This window comes from Canis lupus, chromosome 8, assembly GCF_048164855.1.
Source record: "Canis lupus baileyi chromosome 8, mCanLup2.hap1, whole genome shotgun sequence".
NCBI lineage: Eukaryota > Metazoa > Chordata > Mammalia > Carnivora > Canidae > Canis > Canis lupus.
The window spans coordinates 68,479,112-68,504,424 of NC_132845.1; the positions used below are offsets into that span (position 1 = coordinate 68,479,112).

A 25,313-nucleotide genomic window follows, 5' to 3' on the forward strand; every position below is an offset into this window, starting at 1 on the left:
GTAGTCTGCTCAGATTGCCCTAATGAAGTGCCACAGACCCGGGAGCTCTCAGTTCTGGAGTCTGGGAAAGTCCCAGATCAAGGTGTGGGCAGGGAAGGGTACATTGTGAGCTCAAGCCTGTGGCTTGTAGGCAGCACCATCTTGCTATATGTTCACAAGGCCTTGCCTCAGAGTATGTGCTTGGAGGAGGAAGGCAGGGAGAGGGAGAGACAGAGAGAGACTGAGAGAAAGAGAGAGAGCGAGAGAGCGAGAGCACTCTGCTGTCACTTCCTATAAGGACCCTGATCCTATAGGATCAGCCCTGCATCCCTGTGACTCCTTTAAGCTGCATTGTTTCCTTAGGGGCACCATCTCTGAATCCAGCCCCACTGGGGGTTAGGGCTTCAACATGTAAATTTGGGGGTGGACGTGAGACAGAAACCTTTGGGCCTCACAAGAGTTGTTAACTCGATATCGTGGGAGTTTTTACACCATGGAAATTGGCAAATGCTCTGATTGGGGCTTCATTTCTGGAGAGCTGTTTTGCAACATATACAGCCCTCCACTACTCGAGGGGAAGGGCAGACCAGGGTCTCCTCTGTGAGCATCCTCTCTCCTCCCAACCTGGGAGCTCAGCAAGGTCGAGGGTCAGCCCACGACCTCCAGGTCTCTGCCCCCTGCTGTCATCTCCTAGCAGCTCAGTGGACATGTGTCAGGTTGGTTGGGAGCTGGAATGTAGCCAGGGGCCATGAGGAGGAGGCTGAGAGGTGAGGAAGTCTCGGTCACAGGACACATGAAATGTGTGAATGTGACAGAGGCAGACTCCCCAGAAGGCAAGCTCTGGGTCAGAATGCTGGGCAGATGCCTTCCCTTCCCGGAGCCTGTTTTCTCATCTGTAAAGTGGGGACAACAGCCACCTCCCTTAGAGGGTCCGAGTGGAGACCAAATGAGCCAACAGAGAAAACACTGCACACTGGCTGGAATGCTACCTGGATCCTCATCACCTGACACCCACCCTTTAAAGATAAAGACCTCTCTGCATTCTCTGTCCACACCAGTCAGCCCTGCCCGCCTTGTGCACGATGCCGGGTGACGGGGACCCACAGCTCTGTGAGCCAGTCAGCCCTCAAGCATCTCCCTGTGTAGCAGGAAGACAACCTGTGAAAGGGAACCTGGCTGTTAAGGTGGCCCAGAGGCCTGTTGACTGCTGTAACTGCGTGGGGAAGTGTCACTGTGCACGGGCACAGACCCAACACCACAGCAGATATTTACTGGCGATGTGACCTGACGTGATGTTCATGACCTCCCTCAGGACCTCAGTTTCCTCCTGTAAGATGAGGACTCTTATAGACCCTGCCTGCCTCCTGAGATCTGGGGAGACTTAACTACAATTTTAAAATATAATTTTATTTGGATTAGTTTGAATCAGGTATGGTAAGACACAAAGACACAGAGATGATGATTATGAAATAAAAATTTATACTATCAGATCCCTAGAAACAGGAGGCATGAATTCCACGTGGGGCCATGTCGGGAGGCGCTACGGTCACCCAGGAGGATGAGGAAGCAAAGGGAAAACATGGGCAAGAAGCTTTATCATAGAGACTGTGGAAAAGACTAGACAAAGCAGGATAAGCGAGCTGAGCACTGACCAGCGGGAATAATGTCAGCAGCTTCTGAGGATGAGGAGCTGCCCTGGGGAGAATGGGATAGAGGAATATTGCCCTCCTGGAGCATAAGAGCCAGATAGCAGAGGTGGTTTGGAGTGTGGGCTCTGGACTGGTTGGTGTGCGTAGGAAAGGCGTGCTCCTGGGCGTGTCTTTGCTATCTCTAGGACTGGCTAGACTGCGAGGGACAATGTCTCCCTGGCCAGTGAGGCCCCAGGTGTCAAAGCATCAAGAATACAGCAAGTATGGGACACCTGGGTGGCTCAGTGGTTGAGCATCTGCCTTTGGCTCAGGGTGTAGTCTCGGAGTCCATGGATCGAGTCTCACATTGGGCTCCCCTTAAGGAGCCCGCCTCTCCCTCTGCCTATGTCTCTGCTTCTCTCTGTGTCTCTCATGAATAAATAAAATCTTTTTTTTTTTTTTTAAAAAAAAGGAGAACACAGCAAGTAAGCAAAAGACCCAGCACCCAGTGAGCGGGAGGTGGCATCCCCTCTTCCTACTTGCTTCACATGGGTGAGTCTTCCTTTCCCAGCTGGGCTCTGGAGGGCTCACTGCATGCCTGCCCTCAAACAGGGCAAGGCAAACCCTCCCTGGACCCGTAACCCCTCCTCCAGATGGAAAACAAGAGGAAGTAAACAGAGTGCTGGTGTCAGGAGCAGCACACAGGCAGACCATGGGGAAGGGCAGACACCAAGATCTGGCCCCCGGTTTCTCCTCCTTCCTTGTTCTCAGAAACCCATCATCATCTTCCCATTCCTCCCGTGACCTGCTTCTGGGCCCCAGAGCTTGACCAGTGGCCTGACGAAAGCAGCACTGATGAATGGCCTTCTTAGGAAGGGCTGTGGAGAGAGGAGATGGGGAGGTTAAGCTGCTGGGGGAGTTGGGAAGAAGGCCAGTCTGTTGGGAAAGCACCAAGTTGACAAGGGACACAGACCTGAGCATTGTCCACACTCTAGACCTGCCAGGTAGTAGGAACTGGAGTGAGTGAGGGGACCCCCTCTGAGCCTTTCTTTCTTCCTTGGTTGGGTGGAAATAAAATTCCTTTATCTCACAGGATTGCCCTGAAAAGGAAAAGTAACAGACAAGAGGGGTCCTCAAAGTCAGTGTCCTTGGGGATTCCTGGGTGACTCGGTGGTTTAGCGCCTGCCTTTTGCCCAGGGCGTGATCCTGGAGTCCCGGGATCGAGTCCCACATTGGGCTCCCTGCATGGAGCCTGCTTCTCCCTCTGCCTGTGTCTCTGCCTCTCTGTGTGTGTGTATCTCTCATGAATAAATAAATAAAATCTTTAAAAAAAAAAGTCAGTGTCCAGTGTCCTTGCCCCAGGGCAGTGGTTCTCAAACTTCAACAGGGTGAGGTGGAGCCTGAGACTTTTCATTTTCACAACTTCCCACTTTCTGCTGCTCCACACCCTGATACCTGTGAGCGGCATATATATGAGGAATATGTGTGTGTACCTGTAGGAGGTGTTTAACTTTTTAAGGAATGGCGTGAATAGTCGTACCTCTTTACGTTCCCACCAGCCCCGTGTGACATTTCCAGTTGCTCCATATCCTTGCCAACACTTAGCGTATTAACTGCTGGTCTTTCCATTTAAGCCCTTACCAGATGGATGATGTGATCTCGCTGTGGTTTCATTCACATTTCCCTAATGACTAATGCTGTTACACATCTTTTCAAGTGGTTGTTAACTATATGTCTTCTTTGACAAAGTATCTATTCAGATCTTTAGCTCATGTTTTCAATTAGGATTTTTTTCTCAAATTTTGAGGGTTCTTTGTATATTTGGGATACAAATCCTTTGTCAGTTATGTGATCTGCCAATATTGTCTCCTAATCTATAGCTTCTCCTTTCATTTTCTCAATAGTATCTTTTGGAGAACAGATTTCATATCGAGGGGCTCTAATTTCTCAATATTTTCTTCAATGCTTTTGGTGCTGGATCTAAGAAATCTCTAACTAACCCAAAGTCACAAAGATTTTCTCTCTTTTTTTTCTTGAGGTATATAATTTTAGGACTTACATTAGACTGTATTTCAAGTTAATTTTATATATAGTGCAAAATATGAATGGAAGTTCATTTTCTGTATATAAATATTCATTTGTTCCAGTTGAGAAAACTATAATTGCTCCACTGAATTGCCTTTGCATCTTTGGTAGAAATAAATTGACCACATGATAGTGAGTCTCTTCTGTACTCCGTTTTGTTTTGTTTTGTTTGTTTGTTTGTTTTATTATTATTTATGATAGTCACAGAGAGAGAGAGAGAGAGAGAGAGAGAGAGAGGCAAAGACACAGGCAGAGGGAGAAGCAGGCTCCATGCACCTGGAGCCTGATGTGGGATTCGATCCCGGGTCTCCGGGATCGCGCCCTGGGCCAAAGGCAGGCGCCAAACCGCTGCGCCACCCAGGGATCCCTGTACTCTGTTCTATTCCATTGATCTGCCTGTCTTGACACCAATACATCTTGATTACAGTAGCTTTATAATAAGTCTTAAAGTCAAGTAGTGTAAATCCTCCAGCTTTGTTCTTTGATTTCAGTTTTTTGGCCCTTCTACAATCTTTGAACTCCTATAGGAATTTTAGAAGTGGCTTGGCAATTTCTACAAAATAGCCTACTGGGGTTTTGATGGAGATTGTGTTATATAAACATATTATTTTGGGGAGAGTTGAAGAGTATTTTTTTTTTTAGTTGAAGAGTATTGAATACTGTTCATACTTATGCATGAAATCTCCATTCATTAATCTTTAATTTCTCTCAGTAATGCCTTACAGTTTCAGATCTTGCACATCTACTGTTGTGTTTATTTCTAAGTATCTCATATTTTTAAATTATTGTAAGTGGTACTGTTTTCATTTGACTTCCATTTTTTGTCATTAATATATAGAAAAACAATTGATTTCTGTGTATTGTCCTTGTATCCTGTGACATAACTTAAATCACTTATATAGTTCTAGTAGCTTTTCTATCAATTCCATTGGATCTTCTACATAAACAATCAAGTCATCTGTTTTTCCTTCTTTCTCTGTTTTCAAGAGTGTTTCCTTCTTCTTTCCAATCTGGATACCTTTGGGCTCAATTTTTAGACTCACAGAGTTTTAATTTGTACAAGTGACTGAGTAATGACACAGAGAGAGTAATGACACAGAAAGGTTTTTATAACTGACATGTCCTGTAGGGAAGGAAAATGCCATGCCATTGAGAGCCACCTGGGGAAGCACTAGAGGAGGCAGAGGCAAGACCAAGGGGAAGGCATAGACCACAGCCTTTAGTGTTTTCCCCTGGCAAGATAAGGCAAGGAAGGGGAAACAGCTTAGGATTGGCTAGTTTGATTAATTCCAGTGGGCTTTGGGTTATAGGTGCTATCTCTAGGTGTCTGTCACCTAGCATAGGGTTGACTCAGGGCAGAGGAAATATAGGCTTAGTTTGTGAGAGTTAGATAAAGGAGGTGGTTTAGAGTATGGGCCCTGGAGAGGTTACTTTGCATAGGAGAGACATCCTCCTAGGAATGCCCTTTGCTATATCTAAGAATAGGCTAGCCTTGGTAGGGGCCATCTCTCCCTAGTCAGCAAGGCCACAAGTGTCAGAGCATCAAGAATGCAGAAAAATTTATAAAAGTAATTAGTACAATTATCTTGTGATGAATGAATGCCAAATACAGAAACACAGACTCTAAGAAAACAGAGAACACTTATTTGTCTTGCCTTATTGCATGGGCTAGAGCCTCCACTACAATCAATGGAGGCAGTGAGACCAGACATCTTTGTTTTACTCCTGGTCTTGGGGGGAAAGCAGGAGCAAGGTGAGGTATCCTGGAGGGGAAAGAGACGACAGTAGTGATGGATGCGGCCATGAGGAAGGGAGAAAAAAACTTAGGAAAACATGGGGGAAGATCTAAGGTGGTATTCTTAAAATATGGTCCATGGCTCATGGCCTTCACTTTGGCCCCATTCCTGATCATACAGCTTCTGACCCCTCCCCCATGCCCACCCTCTGGGCTAGAGAGCTGCATTTAGGTTCTGCCCATCTATGAATCAAGACTCTAGGTCCTCATCCTCCAGAAGTTCCTTCTGTGAGTAGAGCCACAGCTCAAGGCTTATTACTGGGCCCTCTCAATGCTGTTGGGAGAAGGCAAAATGAATAAACCCAAGGACCATATAACATCTATGAGCAGAAATCATGCATCACAATTCTTAGCATCATGGGGATCCAACTGGGGTCCAGGAGCTTGCACAGGACATGAAATGTGCAGCTTGCATCTAGGGAGACAGCATGTGGGAGCAGTGGGGCCCGAGGCACCAAGACAGCAGGCAATCTGCCAAAGTTTTTCTAGTAAACATATGTATTTAGTAAACATGCCATGCTGGGCTGGGGCACCTCCTAGTGGCATCTAGCCCCTCCTTGGGCATCCTCACAAAGTGGAGACTGTCCAGCCAGGTCCCACAGCTAGTGAGACAAGGGAGAAATTGAACGCAGGTGTCACCCCTCAGACAGGGCAGGCTACCTTCTAGAGGAGCTGCCAAAAAGGCAGTTGGTCCCTTACTCTTTCTTCTGTCCACCTTCCCAGCGGTTACCAAGCACCTTCCACAGCCCAGAGGACTCTAGGACATTGAGACTCCGTTGTTGTTGTTGTTGTTGTTGTTGTTGTTGTTGTTGTTATGATAGTCACACAGGGAGAGAGAGAGAGGCAGAGACACAGGCAGAGGGAGAAGCAGGCTCCATGCACCGGGAGCCCGACGTGGGATTCGATCCCGGGTCTCCAGGATCACACCCTGGGCCAAAGGCAGGCGCCAAACCACTGCGCCACCCAGGGATCCCGAGGCTCCATTTCTTAATGGTACCTCAGTTTCCTGTTGGTGAAAATACATCCACCACACAATGTCGCAAAGATGAAAATGAGGCAATCATACTTTAGGTCCTGGCTTAGATGAAAGGATCCCATGAAAATGCAGAACCTCTCTTCTTGGGCCTATGAGGAAGTGTGAGAAAATGAAACACAGGGAGAGGCCAGAGGCTGCCTAGCAGGTCTGGGGAGAAGCATGGAAGAAAACTATGAGGATTGAGGAAGAAACAGAAAAGGAGAAAGAAGTCGGTCTTCTTGCTTCCACCTCCAGAAGACTAGGCCACTTCCTGTGATGAAATCACCCTCTGCCACCCCCACCATCTACTCAGTAGGCCAACACCAACCTCATCCTGGGGAGCGAGGGAGCAGAACCTCCCCAAACCAGCCAGGGACACCAAAGTCCCAGCCCCATTCTCTCACTCCCACCCACCAACAGTCACAAGGTGGCAGAGCCCTTCATTGAGATGGTCCAGGGACTGTCACCAGAGTGACTCATTACTGCTCTGGGCCTTATATCCCTCCTGTTCAAGGAAGGCTCCAGATTAGCCAGGGCTCTCACAGTTGTGGAGGCAATCACATAAGCAGCATTATAAAAATATAGCCTCCTGGGGCCCACCCCCCCAGAACTATGGTCCTGGGAACTGAGGCCCAGAGGTCTTGTGGTACAACCAGGCAGAAGCATCCAAAAGAAGCAGAACACTCTGTGGACTCAATGAGACTGGAGTTTGAGTCCTGGTCCTACCACCTGAGAGTCATGCGATCTGGGGCAGGGCTTCTCTGAGCCCTTGGTCTCATCTGTAGAGTAGGGGACAGAGGGACCTCCAGATCCAGTCTTGCATCCTGGGGGTCAAGGAGTGGCCTCCAGAAGGCACCCCCCTCACCTCTTAACCCCAGGGAGGGTATGAGACTGCACAAAGGGAGCTGACCAGGGGAGGGAAGGGACCTGGTAGGCCTGAGTCCGGCAGAGGGCTGCAGGGGAGCCCCTGCCTGGAGGAAGAAGGTCAAGAACATGCTGGATATTCCTGGTGCTGGGGCTGGAGGTGGAGGGCATCTGACCACCAGTAGTTCCCTCCTCCTTCTCTCTAGGGGGCTATAGTTGGGCAGAGACTCACGGCTGCCTGTCCTCTCCTAGAAGAACCAGACCTCGTCCTGCTGCCACTCCTTCACCTGGGATGACAGACAGAGGCCAGAAGACACCAGAGCCAAGAAAAGGAGAGCTAGAGATACAGTCAGTCAAACTGACTCCTAAGGAGACGTAGAGGTGCTAGCAGTAGCAAGGTCAAGGTGGAAGAGGAGAGGCCACATATGGCCAAGGTCAGAACCATGACCCTCAGCTGAAGGTAGAGGCTGGGGGCCTCTGTCATGGCTCTCTGTGCACTGACCACGAGGAAGCACTGTTGCAATATAGGAAAAGAAGAAACCAGATTGATAAAGGAAGTACTCGTTACTCTGAGGCCGGGTGAATCAGGGGAAGACATTCACCCACCCCTGCTCTTCTAAAAGAGACTGATCCACGTTCTCCAGGTGCCTCTTGATTCCCCAAGAAGACACCTCCTCGGGCCTCCCCTCTGGTCTGGACAGAGCTGCTTGTCTTCTCTCCTGGGAGGAGAGTGAGGCAATGAGTCTGTCCTTGCTGCTGCCTCAGCTGCTGCTGCTGCTGCTGACTACTCTGCAGGCTGGTGAGTGTCCGGGACACTGTGGCTCTGCCCGGAGGCCCAGGGAGTCCCCAGGCAGGGCAATGGCTGGGCAGCTGGAGGAAGGGTCTGCTGGGGTAGCTAGCCAGGCCTCCCAATCCCAACAAGCAACAGGCTGGTCGCATAGTGCTAGGTCAGCCCCAACCCTCCTCCCTACTCTAAGCCTGGCGAGGGGGACACCCAGACCAGAGGGCCAGTCCTGCCATCTGTCACACTACTGCCCGTGGGTGAGGGTGACAGAAGGGCTGGGGTTATCTTCTTCATCTCTCTCAGTGGCTTCAAAGTCTCTCCTCTCCTCCCTTTTCCAGGTAACTCAGCAAGATGTGATCCAAAAATGGACTTTAGGATGGACCAACCAGAGCACCTCTCCGCCCCCAAGGGTGGCACCGTCCACATCAATTTCACCTTCTATTACTGTGGGGCATTAGCCAAGGATCCCAGAGTGAGTATAGCCTTGAGACGGACACATTTCCATGGGGAGGTCATCTACAACAGTACTAGGCATTTCGTCCATGAGGATTACAAGGACCGGATCATCCTGAACTTGCCAGAGGGTCAGAAGTCTGGCTTCCTGCAGATATTGAACCTGCGAGAGGAGGATGAGAATATGTATTTTTGCCGGGTCCAATTGAAGACACAAAGATTTGGCTTGCAGGTGTGGCAGTCCATCCTGGGGACCAAACTCACCATCAACCTCGGTGAGTCCTGATGGTGCTTTTATAGGCCATGGTGCCTTCATCCCCCCAGGCCTGGCCCGGGCCCCAATCTTCCTGCTCATCTCTTCTCAAAACTCCTCTCCCCACACCCACCTCCTCCCCAGGCCTCTCCAATTTTACTTTCTCCTCCATCTCCCCAAACTGGGCTGACCTCCTTGCCCACCCCCTCACTGCCCACTCCAGATCCAGGCCCCACCCCCTCTCCCCCAGCCTCAGGACCTCCTGGGCTCCCCAGTTACCCTCCCTTCCTGCCTCAAGCTGAGGCTCCAGCCCTGCCTTCCTACCCTCACCCCATGCCATCCAGGTGGACTTGACTTCTTCAGGATGTGGGCTGCCTTCCCTTTGTCCTGTGTCCCTGTTTGCAGCCCCAACCAGTCCTGAGTCTCGTATCTCCCCACAACCATGGGCTCAGTCAGCACACAGCAGGTACCCGATGATGACCCGAGAGCCCTGGTCCCCTGGCAACCAACACCCCATTACCTGTTTTCCTCCCCCCACATCCTTCTCCTGTTCTGCTCCTCAGAACCTGGCCCATTAGCTCCCTGCCCCAGCCCCATCCCTCCTTTCCTTTCCATCTCCCTCTTCCCCTGCCTCCATCCTCCTTACCCTCCTTGCTTCCCCATCCCTGGTCCCCTCCTCTGCCTTACTGTCCCCACTGTCCACTCTGATCTGGCTCTTCCAGTCTGTCTTGGCTGCTGAGAGGCTCATCTGCTGCAGAAATATGGCAGCTCCCGCTTACTGTGCCCTGTGTTGGGTTGGCGACTTGCTATGTATCACCCTAGTTAACCTTCTCCACAACCCACAGCAACAGTAGGTACTGCTGTTGTCTTCCTGTGACAGATAGGGAAACTGAGGCTCAAAGAGCCTAAACAGCTGCCCAAAGCCACAGTTGTGGTGCAGGCAGGACTTGAACCCAGTTTAACCCCAGAGCCTCCACCCTTAGCCAGTAGCTGCTCAGCCTCACCAGCTGGCCTGACCATACTGTTGTCCTGACCTATGTTTCATCGAATAATGGGATGTGTTATGTGAATAAATCTTCTTGTTACTCAGTGGGGATTACTTGGGAACTTGAGCCAAGTGTGTGTCCAGAGCAGTATGGAGAGGGCACCTCACAGGAACAGACCCTGGGGGTGCACTGTCTGTAGATAATTCCTTAATAACTGAAAATCATAGGTTTGCTTTTTACAACCACTATTGCTGGCAATTCTAAACAGCCCATCACTGCTCCTGGCGGGAAGGACACCCTCCGTGTCCCCAACCTGGTAACCGCTGCCCCATTCGACCCTGGTGCTGGTTTTAGAGGAAATGGGAAGTAGCTCACAACCTAAATAAGGCAAAACAGCCTTAGATTTACCTTTCTGGCACCTCCTCCATCTTCTCTTAAATGGCCTTCTTGGGGAGATTTTGTCTCTCCTCAGAGCCCTCTTCCTCCTTCCTTAAATTCTCCTAACTTTTCTCTTTTCTCAGTTTCAGTCACATTCACTGAGTTTTTCATCAATAAATTAATTTTTTCAATTAATACAATTAATTGGATATCATGCTGAGATTTTTTTGTAAACAAAATACAGAAAAGTAAGAAAAAGAAATATTTCTGCCTAAGTGAAGTGCCACCATGTGAAGACATCACCCCAAAGGAATATTTGCAAAAAATAGAACTGAGAAGTTTGTGGTTGGCTTAATAATGTGTTTTATATACAGATTTTTCCTTATATAGCCAAATCTCATTGTATTCTTCTATGTAAATTCTTTTTATTTCTTAGCTTCAAATTCCACTAGGGGCTGAAAATATTTTAATTTCTTCTGATTTGTGTATGCTTTCTTTTGACGAGTAAAGCTCATTAATGTAGAGAGGATTTATTTTGGTATATGGTGTAAGGTAAAGAACTAAATTGATCTTTATACTGAGAAACAAATCAATTGTCCCAACTGCATTCATGGAATATTTTTTATCCCCTCCATTGACTCACAGGCCTGGCCTTTTTTGTAGAATAGCATCCACTTGTGGTCTGCCAACTCCATTTCCCTTTTATGTCTTTCTCATGTCGCTACCACACTGTTTTAGTGATTGTAACTTACTCACGCTTCAGTGGCTAATAAGACTACATCCATGAGAACCATGTCACTTCCTCAAAAACTTTATTATTGTTTTGGTCGATTGTTTCACATAAATGTCAGAATAAGTTGGGCAAGTTCTGAAGGAAACACCTGTGAGTACTTTTTAATTTGGAATTGCATTAAACCTATAAGGCAACTGACCAAACAAATCATGGCTCCTGTTTTATATCCCTCTGTAACCTTGGGAGTATTCTTCTAAAGACCATGTGAATATCTCACAAGATGTTTTCCTCTAAATCTTATTTTTATTATTAATATGCAACATTATTTTTTGAACATTCATTTTTTTATAATTTTAACTGGAAAATATTGTATATATTCTGGCCAAATGGTAGGTTATATGCATGTTTACCTCCTCTCTCTACCAAACACTACTAAAATGACAACAAAGGGAATTTTTTAAGACAAAATCCACAAGGACCAAAAACACGTGAGCCTTGTGGTCAAAAAACGGTATTTGGAAAGCTGAAAACACAAACTAATGCATCTGGCCTAGGAGACTAGGGGAGCTTAGCCCCAAACCAGCAGTGGGGAGATCCAGAAGAAAGGAGATTTTTACATGCAAAACCTCTTGATGGTTAAGGAAAGGCTACCCAGAACCCCTGCCAGCAGGAGTGAAAGGATGTCAGAAAACTGGAGGACCAGGTGAGAATCTATTTAAGAAGCAAGGAAACCTCTATGCCTCCTCCCCAGTCAGCAGAGACTAGAGATTTGTTTTCCAGAAAGGATAGACCAGAGGGACTCTGGGATAGTACCCTAAGCATACCTGGGGGCAAGGGTTTGCTCAGTCCTTAAAACTAGAGACTTGTTGAACTGATGAGACTCAAGGCCTTGCCCCCCCCCCCTTAGATGCCTCCCAGAACTCTGACAACCCAGCTGATATCCCCCACCCCATCGAAGGCAAGAAATCAGGAGATTCTTCTCTGGGAAATCTATCTGATGGACCCAAAAAAGAATCTAGAAATCCTAACAGATCCTACCACCCACTAGCTGACCAGCACTTTCTCCCAAACCACACACACAGCCTCCACTCAGCGTGGCTTTCTGCACACTGGACACCAGGGAGGCAAGGAGATGGGATCTGACCTCCTGTGGAATCCCCTAGCTCTGACAATTGACCCTCACCTCTGCTGTGCCTGGGATGCCTGAGGCTAAAGATGCCATTTTAAACTATTATTCCAAAAAAAAAAAGAAAAAAAAAAACTATTATTCCATTAAACATTTAAGGAATCTTTCCCCCGTGAAACACAGCAAAACAAATGGGGGGTGTTACTGAGAGGGGCTATCTGGAAGAAACCAAACAATGGAGGGAGAATAAAACTCAGATAACTACCATCTTCAGAAAGTTAAGAGAGTGCAAGCATAGAGCAACAGAGGGAGCTTTGCAAACAAAACTCTTGGGAATTTAAGCTATAATGGCAAAAATGGAAAACCCAGTAAAAGGATTGAGAGATCAGCTTGACAGAAATGACTCAGAAGACAGACAGAGTCACATATTCGGAAGCTGTAATGGGTTGGATAGCAGCCGCCCAAAGTCATGTCCACATCCCAGCCCCCAGAACCTGGGACTGTTACCTTACATGGTAACAGATGTGACTCAGTGAGGACTTCTGAGGTGAGGTCATTTGGGATTTGCTGGGTGGGCTCTAAAAGCAAATGTGAGCCTCTTTCTAAGAGGGAGTCAGGCAGACTTGCCACAGAAGAGAAGGATGCCACAGAGCAGAGACTGTTGCAGCCTCCAGAAGCCAGAGGAAGCAGGGGACAGAGTTTCTCTCCCCCAGAGCCTCCCAAGGGTGTGCGGCTCTAGTAACACATTGCTCTCCAACCTCTGGCCTCCAGGATTATGAGAGACTAAACTTCTGTTGTTTTAAGTCACCCAGTTTGTGGTCATTTCTTACAGCAGCCATAGGAAAGTCACATAGAAACTGTAAGATAAGAAAAATTGAGGACTGGTTCAAGAGCTCCACCCTTGGAATAATGGGAGTTCCAGAAACAGAGAAGAAAGAAGGCTGTGGGAAGAACACATGGATGAAATAACTCTAGAAACTTTCCAAAACAAAGGAGCCCAGAGAAATGGGTAAAAATAAATAGACCTACCTCAGGACACTGCAACATGAAATTTCAAAATGTCAAGGACAAAATGATGATCCAGAAAATTTCCAAGGAGGACAAAACAGGCCACAAGAGATTTCAGGAATCAGAATGGCTTGGCGGTCTCCATGGCAACAGAGGAAGCTAGAAGACAACAGTTGAATGCCTTGAAATTCTAAGAGAAAATTCTTTCATTCATTCATTCATATTGAATGATTCATATTCATATTGATTAAATACCTACTATGTGTCAGGTGCTAATATGGACACTGGGAAACAGCAGGAAAGAAAAAAAAAGCAAAATATGTTCTCAACAATGCCACTTGCACATAAGTGTGGAAAGAAGACGGAAGAGAAAAGCTAACAAATTAATTCTATGTCAAATGGTGGTGAAAAGAGAGTAGAATCTGTGGGATAAAAGTTGCTAGGGGTGCCACGCTATTCAGCTGGAACAGAAAAGGCCCCAGAGATATTAGTCGGAGCCAGGAGGAAGTACTCACTTGAACAGGGTGATCGAGGAGAGTTTTGAGTAGAGCACAAGGTAGGGAAATCAGTCAGGGATGAGAGACACCTGGGACCATGCCCAGGCCTGAGAAGGAGGGTAGAAAGAAGGCACTGGGGACCAGCAAGGAGCTGTAGCCTCTGGGGAGATAGAGTCAACATGTCTGAGATGGTTAGTTCTATTTTTTAATTAAATGTATTTATTTATTCATTCATTTATTCATAAGAGACAGAGAGGCAGAGACATAGGCAGAGGGAGAAGCAGGCCCCCCACAGGGGGCCTGATGTGGGACTCCCTCCCAGGACCCCGGGATCACGACATGAGCCAAAGACAGACACTCAACCACTGAGCCACCCAGGTGTCCCTGAGATGGTTAGTTTTAGGTGTCAGCTTGACTACACTAAGGGATGCCCAGATAGATGGTAAGACATTCTTTCTGGATGTGTCTGAGAAGGTATTTCCAGAAGGGTTTAGCAGTGGGTGGGCATCATCTTAACCCTTGAGGGTCTGAAAAGAACAAAGAAGTAGAGGATACGCAGGGACCTCCATTTTTCCTGCCCTCAGACTTCGGAGCTTCTGGTTCTCGAGTTTAGAGTCACAATGAGTTTTATATAAATGGTCCCCTTGGTTCTCAGACCTATTGGTCTGGCTGGAAATTACACCACCAGCTTTTCTGGGCCTCCTGTTAAAGAGAGCAAACTATGGCTTCTCAACTACCATAATCACATGAACCAATTCCTCAAAACTCTACATCTCTTTCTATATCCCATTGGTTCTATGTCTCGGAGAACCCAGGCTAATACAAAACCCCGTAGAGAGGGGGCCAAGGGCTATGCTATAACCCACCCTCCTCTCTCCATCTATCTCCTTTTTTTAAAAGATTTTTAAAATTTGAGAGAGAGAGATTGGGAGCACAGGTGGTGGGGAGGGACAGAGGGAGGAGAAGTAGATTCCTCGCTGAGCAGGGAGCCCGAAGATGCTGATGCAGGGCTCAATCCCAGGACCCTGGGATCATAACCTGAGCCAAAGGCAGAAGCTTAAATGACTGAGCCACCCAGGCAACCTCTCTCTATCTCCTGATGGTGACTCCCACTGGCCACTGAATAGGAATCAGTGGGTGAGAGAGCCCATGAATGGAGTCTACCAAAACCAGCCTCCAAAGGCACAAAGCAGGTTGAGAAGAGTTGGGGAGTGGATCTAAGAGAAGCCAGCAGAGAAATCCAGCCTAGGCACAGATCTGTAGGAAGTGAGGAAGAGTCTGAAGAAGAATGTTCCAGTCAAGAGAGATCAACATGGGCAGAGGCCATGAGGTGGGACAAGTATGGCTGAAGCAGCTGAAGAGGCTGATGGTGGCTGGAGGTGAGATCAGAACAGGCAGTGAGGGAAGGTCCTGTGTAGCTCTGAAAGCCAAGAAAAGAAGTTTTACTCAGTGCAATGAGTCTAGTGAGGGTTTCCTGCTGTGCTCTGATGTACATTGTACAAATGTCCCTCCAGCTGTTATATGGAGAATAAGACTGTAAAGATGAACAAGGTCACAAGCAGGGACACCATTGAAAGATGATGTGCTTTGAATAGGGTGACAACAAGGGCAGATAGAATGCTGGTTATATTTTGAAGACTAAGCAGACAGGATTCGCAGATGATGGGATGTGGGAATAAGAAAGAGAAGAAGCAAGAGTGACTCTAAGGCTTTGGGCCTGAGCATCTTAAAGGATGGTGCTGCTATGTATAAGGGGGATGTTGGGGAGGAATAGGCTTGGGAGAAAATCAAGAGTTCTGCTCTGGACATCTGAAATTTGAGATATTACAAGACAAAACAAATGGAGGCGTGAGTAGGCAGTAAGATACAGGAGTTTACTGCACAGGGATAGAGGTGGCTGAATATGTAAATTTGGGCAAGATTGGCAAGTCACTGGTAGTTAATGCCATGGCACTGGATAAATTACCTGGGAAGTGAGTGTAGATAGAGAGGGGGTCCTAGGACTGAACTAAGGAGGTCTCATGAGTGTTACAGTTTGGGAAAAGGAGGAATCAATAAGAAGACAGAAGTTGCTGCTAATGAGGCAAGAAAAGAACAAAGAGAATGGTGTCCTAGATGCCAAGGGAAGAACCTATCTCATGAAACAAACATTGAGTGTTGGACTGTTGAGTAAAATGGAGAAAATGGGTGTGTGAGAGATCCAAATCCTCGATTTCAATGGTAGGAAGTAAATAAACACTACTTAAGACAAGTCAAGCAACAGCAATATATGCATGTGATTTCGGAATATAAGGTTGGGATGCCTGGGTGGCTCAGTGGTTAAGCATCTAATTTCGGCTCTGGTCATGATCTCAGGGTCCTGGGATTGAGTCCCACATCAGGGTCCCCACGAGAAGTCTGCTTCTCCCTCTGCCTATGTCTCTGCCTCTCTCTGTGTGTCTCTCATGAATAAATCAATAAAACCTCTAAAAAAGAAATACAGGGTTAATGTCAGAAGATATAGCTAAAGGTGGGCTTATGCAGGGGACTGCTGTTTTTACAAACTGTATGGAATTTGTGGATTCTTTAAATTATGTGCCTGGGTGGCATCTGATTGTAGCCTGGGTGGTACAGTTGGTTAAGCATCTGTCTTGGTTTTTGGCTCAGGCCCTGATCTCAGGATCCTGAGATGAAGCCCACGTTCTGCTCCACACTCAGTGGGGAGTCTGCTTGAGATTCTCTCTCTCCTTTTTCCTCTGCCTCCTGCCCCTGGTGCTCTCTCAAATAAATAAATCTTTTTAAAAAATAAACTTGTGCCTATACAAGTTTAATAAATGTTAAATTTTGAAACTAATAAAGGTACTGGTAATACTTGCACATCATTAAAAAAAATGATCAAACAATACAGAAGAGAGTCAAATGAAAAGTATATTCCTCCCTCTGCACCTTAACTAACTCCCCAGCCACTATTTTCTGCAGAAATGTTCTAACAGATATAGATACATAACACAAATAGAATCAAACTGCATACTATTCTGCTTAACAACTTGTTTTTATTTCACATACCACAAGTATCTTTCTATTTCAGTACATATAAGCTCCATCTTTTTAAAAAAGGCTGCAGGGTGTCCCACGGCAGCAATATATCATGATCTGCTTACTCAGTCGGCTGTTTAAAGACATTTAAGTTGTTGCCACATTACAAACAAAGCTGCAAAGAACACCCCTAAAAAACATAGGCCTTTGAATACTTGCTCAGCATTTCCACAGGATAAATTCCTAGCACTGAAATCATTGGGTCAAAGGGTATGCCTGGGTATTTCACATTTTACAAATGCATTCCCAGAGGTTGTGCCAATTTACCCTTTCATTGTGCCACGCCAATACTGGGTATGTTCCTCCACTCAGATCAGTAAAAAACACTGGCTTTTGTCATTTCAACTTGCATTAAAAATAAAAAAGATATGAACGGTTATTAGCATCAGGATTATGTCATCATTTTATGAAATGAATTAGAATTGCATCATTTTCCATATTTCTCTGTGTTCTAGAATATATCTGGGAATTAATCGTTCCTTAAATTTTCACAATAATTTGCCCATAATACCTCCTGAGCTTGGAATCCTTATTGATAGGTAGTTCTTTAATAGAATTCTCACTTTTTTTTCAAGTTAATTTTTAACAGAATCTATTCTGGATGTGGGGCTCAAACTCATGACCCCAAAATCAAGAGTCTCATGCTATTTGATTGACCTAGCCAGGTACCCCTAGAGTTCTTACTTTTTTGTTTACCTATCACTGAAAGTGTACTACTTCTTAACTCCATTTTCAAAAATATTTACTTCAGAAAATCATCCAATTCAGAGTCTTTAAAATTTATCAATCTATAATTGAGCACATACTCACAAATGATTTCAAGAGACTCTTGTTAGGTTTGCAAGAGTCTTTCTCTTTTCTTGTTTGTTTCTTGTTTGTTTTGTTTGTTTTTCCCCTAAATAACCACTTCCTGCATTTATTTCTATTGTCTTGTTTCCTGATAAATTTATTCCTACGTAGGTTTCATTACATTTATCTTCTGAGGTTTTTTTAGGGCTGGCTTCTTTCTGGTTTGGATACTTTTTCTAAGGAATTGGATATTCAGTTCGTTTTACAAATTTCTTCTTGTTTGAAATAATAAAAGCACTTAATACTATGAACTTGGCTTAGAATGTGGCTTTGGTCATATTCTAGGATGTTTTAATAAAAATATGTGTTCCTCTGGTTTTTATTTCTCTAAATAACATGTTATAGACCTTTCTTTAAGGCTTTAAAATTTTTATCTCAATTAAAAAATGTTATTATTCCTTTCTAATGAGGGTCGACAAAATTTGGTCCACCCTAACCCGAAGATTTTATTATAGTTGATTTTTTTCCTGTGGCTTTGTATTCTATCAGTGCATTAAATATCTATAATGGTAAAATCTTTTTGTAGTAAGTAAAGTTCGATATATATTAATTTAATCTTAAAAACATATTTCTAATAAATACTAGGTGCTCCACAGATGTTTTCTCACTTATTAAAACAACCCAGAAATGACAAATACCATTTGGTTCCACTTATAAGAGGTTCTTAGAGCAGTCAAATTCATAAAGACAGAAAACAGACCAGTAAGTGCCAAGGGCTAGGGGAGGAGGTGCATAGTGACTGTTTAATGGGGACAGAGTTTCAGTCTGAGAAAATGAAAAAAGTTCTGGATAAGGATACTGGTGATGCTTGCACAATAATCTGAATATACTTAATGCCACTGAATATATATACTTAAATGTGGTTAAAACAGTACATTTTGTGTTACCTATAGTTTACCACAATGAAAAATGTTTTTTATAATCCTGTGATTTAGTGATCCCTATTTGTTGGCAATGAAATGAGGTTCTGAGGTCACACCACTTAATCAGAGGTAGAGTCAGGATTAAGTTGGGTGATGTGCATTCATTACCCCCTCCCTGTGTGAGAGCTTCAGAGAGTTGCTCCACATCCTCAATATTCCCCAAAATGGGAACACAATGTGACAGTTTCATCCAAAACCTCCAGTCCTATAGGGGAGAATCTGCTAAATTCGTGTGTCTTCTCAGCTCCCAAGACAACCACCGAGGGCCCCACAAGCACTGCCACCACCACAGCCGCCACCACCACCACTGGACTCAGTGTCTTGGAGGGGAATAGGAGCTCAGCATCTTTACCCCTGAGTGTGGGAGCTGCTGTTGGGGCTGGTGCTGTGCTCATAATTGTAATTTTGGGACTGATCCTCTACCTCCGGTGGAAGAGAAGCAAAGGTAAGTGGTTCTGGGCCACCACCACCCCCTCCTCAAGCTTCCCAACTCTTTCTCGGAACCAGCATCATCAGAATGACCCCAGGGCGTTCTGCATTTAAAAATGCAAATCCCAGCTGGCCTTGAGGTCTGGGCTTGGGAATCTACATTTTTAAAGATCTCATCAAGTGTTGGCTGTATGTGACCAACTTTGAGAACCATTGCTCCAAACCAATCTCTCTCCACAAATCTGATCATTTTCTAGTTTTTGTGGCTTGAGTTAATAATTTCTCAGCAATCCTTACCTTTTGGTTCATGGGAAGAAGTTTTCTGGGAAGAGTAAGGAAAGAACAGAGGGACAGGAAGTTGGCTCAGCTCAGCAAGCACTGGTTGAGGGCCTATTTCCCAAGGTCTGGCCTGTAATTGGAGATTACAAATGTAAATAAAGCATAAGTCCTGCTTTCAAGGAACTCAGTGGTGGAGGGAGTGACTGCCTCATATGGAAAGAGCTGTGGTAAGATGGAAGGAGGGAAATCATGGAGGACTTCCCATAGGAAGTGACCCTGCAAAAGTCTCAAAGAATATAAGCGAATTACCCAGGCAGATGGTGAGTGTGGTGAAGAGGTCACTGACTATGCAGGCACAGGAAATCGGTGTGGGAACTCTAAGTAGCTCAGTGCCGTGGAGGCTGGAGATAGGAGAAGAGAACCTTGTAAGTCACACCCAGGAGCTTCTGATTCCAGAGACAACATGAAGCAGGGAAATGGCAATCTCAGCTTTACCTTGCAGACACATCAGTCTGCGGTGCAGGGGCGGGAGGTGGGCAGGTGGGGCCAGTCTAATGCAGTGGATGGAGGGAGAGAGCCAGACCCTGGAACAGCCAACAAGGGAAAACTAGTAAGACTTGGTGATTAGATTGGTGTAGAGCTGAGGGAGTGGGAAGAACTTGGGTGAATGAGTCCACGGTGAAACCATCAAGCAAATTAGAGAACACAGGAGGTCAAAGGCCATGTTTGGGGGAGAATGATGGTTCTTTAGTTTGGGATAGGTTAGAGTTGCCTGTGTGGCACCTGACTAGACTTGTTCATCAGAAATTTGGATATATGCATCTATAGCTAAAACAGAGGACAGGGCTAGACGCATTAATTAGTCACACCCCAACACCCTCCAGTAACGATCTGAAATTCCTCCAAGAAAATTTTCAATGAGAGGAGATTAGCCCTAACAGATATTAAAGCACAGAGGTGAAGAGCATAGAATCTGGACTGCCTGCAGTCAAATCCTGGCAGAGTAAACTCTGGTGCCATGGTAGTATGACTCTGTGCCTCAGCTCACTCATCTCATTCTAAAATGAGAATAATAATAGTACTTACTCTGGGGTTTGTCATGACAATTAAATGTAATACATTGAGAATAGATCCTGGCACAGAATAAGGACTATATGATGAGCATTAGCACTTATAATTATTAAGCTGCAATAATTAAAACAATTTGATACCATCATAGTCATACACAGATAAACCAATGGACCCAAAGAAAATACCCCAAATACGGACAGAAGGAAAACAGACCCAAATATAGATGAGAGTTCAGTAGGCTAGAAAGTAGCATGTCTCACCAATGGGAAGGTGAGTCATTCAATACATGGTGCCGGAACAGTTGAGCAGCCATTTGAGAAACTAATGTTATTTCATAATTTGCACCAAAATAAATTCCATGGAGATCAATCAAAGAGTTAAATGAAGGGGGAAAATAATCCCAGTACTAGAAGAAAGCATGTGAGACCATCTCATAACCATGGAGTGGACATGACCTCCCTAAGTATGACATAAAACCTGAAAGCCGTGAATAAAAATATTGATAAACTCAATCCTATACAAACAGTTTTTCATTCTGCAGAGGAAAAATCACAGTGGTTGTCTCTAGAGTGAGGATGAGGGTCAGAGTTGAAGAGATGTGATAGTCACTGAGGAAATGGAAGGTGGAATTTAAGAACTCTGTAAAAGCATCGCTGCACAGGATCATATTTCCCCCAGCAGTATTCAACCATGCAGCTTTAGAAACTTCTAGAATCTGTTGGTTAGAAGTTATGTTCACCTGCTGGTGTCAGAGGCTAAAAGTAACAGAGCTTGAACAAGACAGAGTTTCTTGTTTCCCCTCATATAAAAGGATGAGGAGGCAGACAGCAGAGGCCACTGTCCTCAGGCACTCCAGCTTCTATCATCCTGCTCACTGCCCTGACTACTGGCTTCTATCCTGAAGGTTGCCTCCTGGTCCAAGATGGCTGCTCAGACTCCAGCCATTATTTCTGAATCTAGGCAGGAAACAGGAGGGAGGAAGAAGAGACAAAAAACCATGCTGCATCTGTCCGTCCTCCTTTTAAAGAATCTTCCTGAAAATCCTACCCACAACTTCCCCTTGAATCCTATTGGCTAGGATGTCATCAGATGTCCACATCTATCAGCAGGGGAGCACACTGCCACCCAAAACAAAGTCAAGGTTCTCTAACTAAGGAAGAAGAAATGAATGGATATTGGGTAAGCAAATGGCATTCCCTGCCATAGGCCACATCCAGAATGAGAGATGTGTCAGCTAAGTGTGGCCTAAGGACAGGGGAACATGGAAGGTCAAGGAGCTAGTAAGAGGGCAGAAGTGGACAGTAGAGGGTCAGCAGGGAGCTTGGACAGTCTGAAAGAAAGTGGCTTATTAAGGGGCAAGAGTTCAGGGGCAGGGAGTCAAAGCACAGGTATAGCAAGCAGGATGATGGTAAGAAAAAGCTGGAAGGAAACAAAGTTGTAGCATAAAGATGATGCTGATCTTTCGGAGTTCTCAGTCCCAGAGATTTAAAAAAAAGTCCAGGGTATGGCAGAGTGGAAGTCCGTGGAGTTTGGGGGACATGGAGTCCCATGTGTTCAGAGGGTTGTCTCCGTGGATGATAGGGACCTCCTGGGATGGTGGTGGGTGGTGGAGGGGATGTCTGTGAACCAGGGGCCAGTCCTTGGGAAATGCTGCAGAGAGACACAGGAGGATGAGGAGGGGAGAGGGCGGTGGGGAGACTGGTGGGATTCAGTGGGGGAGGGTGGGGAGGAACAGGCTACAGTGCAGACCCAGGCCCCAGCCATGAGGTTCACAAAGCAGGAGAGAAACAGCTGCCGCTCAGGAAATCACAAAAAGCCAGTGTGTCAGGGCAGGAGGGTTCAGTGAGTCTGAGACAAGGGTGGAAGGAGAGGGATCGGTGGGCAGGGCCTCAGCAGTGGAAGGAGCAAGGTTGAGGGATGCTTGGGGAAGTCAAGGAAGGGGGAAGGAAGCAAAGGGAAAAGTTGACAAAGAGAAAGACAGACAGACAGACAGACAGAGACAGAGAGAGAATAGGTGCAGGCAAGAGCTGTTCTCCTGATTTGGTGTTGAGGACAGGGTTGAGCAGCCTCAGGGTGCCAGCAGGTGTCACTCTGAGTCCCAGGTGGGTCCAACAGAGCTGCTCCACTGCCCTGGTCTCTCTCGGGGTTGGTCTAGGGGTTGGTCTCAGAGCACACAGAGCAGGAAGGCAGGGAGGAGAGATGCCCTCCATGGATGGCACCCTGACACGCTGCTGTTCCTCTACAGGTCTACAGACTACAGCCAGAACCGTAGCCAGGTGAGAGCTTGTCCTCTTGGGAAACAGGAAGTTCCTCATGGGAAAAGCACAGGGCACCTGTCACTGCTCTCCTCCTCCTTTCCCAGTGCGCATCTCTTTTTTTTTACATATACTTTATTTTTTTATATAAATGTATTTTTTATTGGTGTTCAATTTTCCAACATATAGAATAACACCCAGTGATCATCCCGTCAAGTGCCCACACCTCAGTGCCTGTCACCCAGTCACCCCCACCCCACCAACCCCCCACCCACCCCCACCCCCACCCCCCGCCTACCTCCCCTTCCACCACCCTTAGTTCATTTCCCAGAGTTAGGAGTCTTTCATGTTCCGTCTCCCTTTCTGATATTTCCCACTCATTTTTTCTCCCTTCCCCTTTATTCCTTTTCACTATTTTTTACATTCCCCAAATGAATGAGACCATATTATGTTTGTCCTTCTCGATTGACTTACTTCACTCAGCATAATACCCTCCAGTTCCATCCACATCGAAGCAAATGGTGGGTATTTGTCGTTTCTAATGGCTGAGGAATATTCCATTGTATACATAAACCACATCTTCTTTATCCATTCATCTTTCGATGGACACCGATGCTCCTTCCACAGTTTGGCTATCGTGGCCATTGCTGCTATAAACATCGGGGTGCAGGTGTCCCGGCGTTTCATTGCATCTGTATCTTTGGGGTAAATCCCCAACAGTGCAATTGCTGGGTCATAGGGCAGGTCTATTTTTAACTCTTTGAGGAACCTCCACACAGTTTTCCAGAGAGGCTGCACCAGCTCACATTCCCACCAACAGTGCAGGAGGGTTCCCCTTTCTCCACATCCTCTCCAACATTTGTGGTTTCCTGCCTTGTTAATGTTCCCCATTCTCACTGGTGTGAGGTGGTATCTCATTGTTGTTTTGATTTGTATTTCCCTGATGGCAAGTGATGTGGAGCAATTCCTCATGTGCTTGTTGGCCATGTCTATGTCTTCCTCTGTGAGATTTCTGTGCATGTCTTTTGCCCATTTCATGATTGGATTGTTTCTTTGCTGTTAAGTTTAATAAGTTCTTTATAGATCTTCGAAACTAGCCCTTTATCTGATACGTCATTTGCAAATATCCAGTGTGCGTCTCTTTTTTCTGAGCCACTTCCCTCCTCAGCTCCTAGCCTCCCTCCTTCCCTCCCTCTCTCTGGAGGTTTCTTCCTCTTTACCTTCCCACCTCCCCTTCTCTCCAGTCCATCTTCTCAACTTCTTTCTTTCTCTCCAACTCCCCCTCCCTCCCTTCTCACCTGGGAACCCACCAGAAGACCTGAGATGGGTGGAGCTGGTGTTCATTCTCCAGTCTGTACCAATACCATGCAGCAGACAGGACTTCACCCTTTTCATGGCTCTTCCAAGAAGGCTGCTTCTCCAGGACCATCCGCCTTCAATGGGCCCTCGGGATCTCTACTGGCTACACTGCAAACTGACTCTCAGCCTTCCAGGAGACCTCCTGAGAGTCTCAAACCATAGCTCATCTGAGACTGTCAGGGGGTCACAGAGGCCCCACACAGAGAACCAGCCCCACACAGATTTGAACTCTCTTCTGCACAGCCTCTAATACACTTCCTACCTTCTTCCTATACAGGGGATCCCTCCAAAATACTGAGGAGAAGTATGAGAACATTGGGATTAAAAGTAAGTTCTTGGGACACCTGGGTGGCTCAACGTATGGGCATCTACCTTTGGCTCAGGGCATGATCCCAGGTGGGATCCCAGGGTCCTGGGATCAAGTCCCACATTGGGCTCCATGAAAGGAGCCCACTTCTCCCTCTGCCTGTGTCTCTGCTTCTCTCTCTGTCTCTCATGAATAAATAAATAAAATATTTTTTTTAAAAAGTAAGTTCTTAATATTGTCACTCCCTGCTGTCCATCTTGGCCTGACCTTCCCCAAACACTCCCTGCTCAAACACGTAACCCACCCATCCCTCCTGCCTGACCCTGGTCCTGACTCAGCAGATGACCTCACTGCTGGAGGCCTCTGCCCATTTCTCTACCCTGGCCAGCATGCCACCTGACACCCCCCATACACACACTTCTTGGTTTTTTTCTAGGACAACAAACAGACCCCAAGCTGGACCCCAAGGTAAGCAGCTCAAGCTAGAGCTTTAAGGAATCAAAGAGAAGTTTGGAGAAGCTGGGGTGGAGGGAAGAGAGGGACTGTGGTCACTTAGGTGTGGAGCACCTAGGTGTGGGATTACTCCCTAAGGTGGGGACAGCTTCCCTTCCACTGTCTCACCCCCTTCTGCCTTCTCCACCAGGATGAAGCCCAGGATAATGGCGGCATCCTCTATGCCTCCCTTACCCTCTCCAGTTCCTCCTCACCAGCAGCACATCCCCCCCTTCCCAAGAAGAGCCCCCAGGAGGAGACCCTATACTCTATCCTAAAGGCCTAATGGGTGGGATTGAAGGATGACCTCCTTAGACTAAGCTGCAGAGCGGGTCACAGCTTCTGATAACAACTCTGGCCAGACACAGAAGACTCAGAAGTCAGGGGGTGTGGAAGGCCACCAAGGACTGCAGAGAAACAGAGCCATCTGCTCCAGTGCCCTCTCCACCTTCCCAGCCCTGCCCACAAGAATAAAAGTACCCATTGAATTTGCCCAAAAGCATCTAAGGAAAAAACTGATAGCACCTTCAACTTCTGTCTTTTGCCTCTTGCCAAAAATGAACTATAATAAACAGCTCCCACCCCAGATCCCTCCTCCAGCACTGGAGTTCCGGGACTGCCTCCAGGCAGGGAACAATAAACCCCAAATGCTAGTAGCCAGCCCAGAAGCCAGGGTCTGCCCCCCCATCT

General features: G+C 46.4%; 2 protein-coding genes across 5 annotated transcripts in view; one reads left to right on the forward strand and one right to left on the reverse strand.

Annotated features, from left to right (window-relative positions):
• Window positions 1–25,313, reverse strand: part of ZCWPW1 (zinc finger CW-type and PWWP domain containing 1) — a 76,369-nt gene that overhangs the window by 18,531 nt on the left and 32,525 nt on the right. Inside the window, exons 18-20 of one of the 3 annotated variants that reach the window (XR_012035886.1) lie at window positions 13,109–13,246; window positions 2,581–2,707; window positions 1,470–2,485 (exon numbers count right to left, since the gene is read on the reverse strand). Coding sequence is in view for 1 of the 3 variants with exons in the window: in XM_072837220.1 (XP_072693321.1) it covers window positions 13,209–13,246 (38 nt within the window). In the remaining 2 variants the exon portion in view is untranslated. Of the gene's footprint in view, window positions 1–1,469; window positions 2,486–2,580; window positions 2,708–13,092; window positions 13,247–25,313 lie in introns of those variants that run through there. The other 2 variants (XR_012035887.1, XM_072837220.1) reach the window with 2 other exon arrangements.
• PILRA (paired immunoglobin like type 2 receptor alpha) lies at window positions 7,905–25,211 on the forward strand. 2 transcript variants are annotated; one of them, XM_072837223.1, is made up of 7 exons: window positions 7,907–8,165; window positions 8,489–8,878; window positions 18,676–18,876; window positions 22,456–22,486; window positions 24,102–24,151; window positions 24,568–24,599; window positions 24,775–25,211. In XM_072837223.1, exons 1-7 carry the CDS (start codon window positions 8,105–8,107, stop codon window positions 24,907–24,909), a joined length of 900 nt encoding a protein of 299 aa, XP_072693324.1. In that variant the 5' UTR covers window positions 7,907–8,104; the 3' UTR covers window positions 24,910–25,211. The 2 variants fall into 2 exon arrangements, with proteins under 2 accessions (XP_072693325.1, XP_072693324.1); XM_072837224.1 differs by lacking the exon at window positions 22,456–22,486 and having other exon boundaries at window positions 7,905–8,165.

What these genes read in the sequence shown, in the direction of transcription:
- PILRA (XM_072837223.1), top strand. Translation starts at nt 8,105, where the DNA reads ATGAGTCTGTCCTTGCTGCTGCCTCAGCTGCTGCTGCTGCTGCTGACT. An exon ending in ACAGCCAGAACCGTAGCCAG is followed by an intron (nt 22,487 to 24,101) that starts GTGAGAGCTTGT and finishes CTTCCTATACAG; the next exon opens with GGGATCCCTCCAAAATACTG. An exon ending in ACCCCAAGCTGGACCCCAAG is followed by an intron (nt 24,600 to 24,774) that starts GTAAGCAGCTCA and finishes CTTCTCCACCAG; the next exon opens with GATGAAGCCCAGGATAATGG.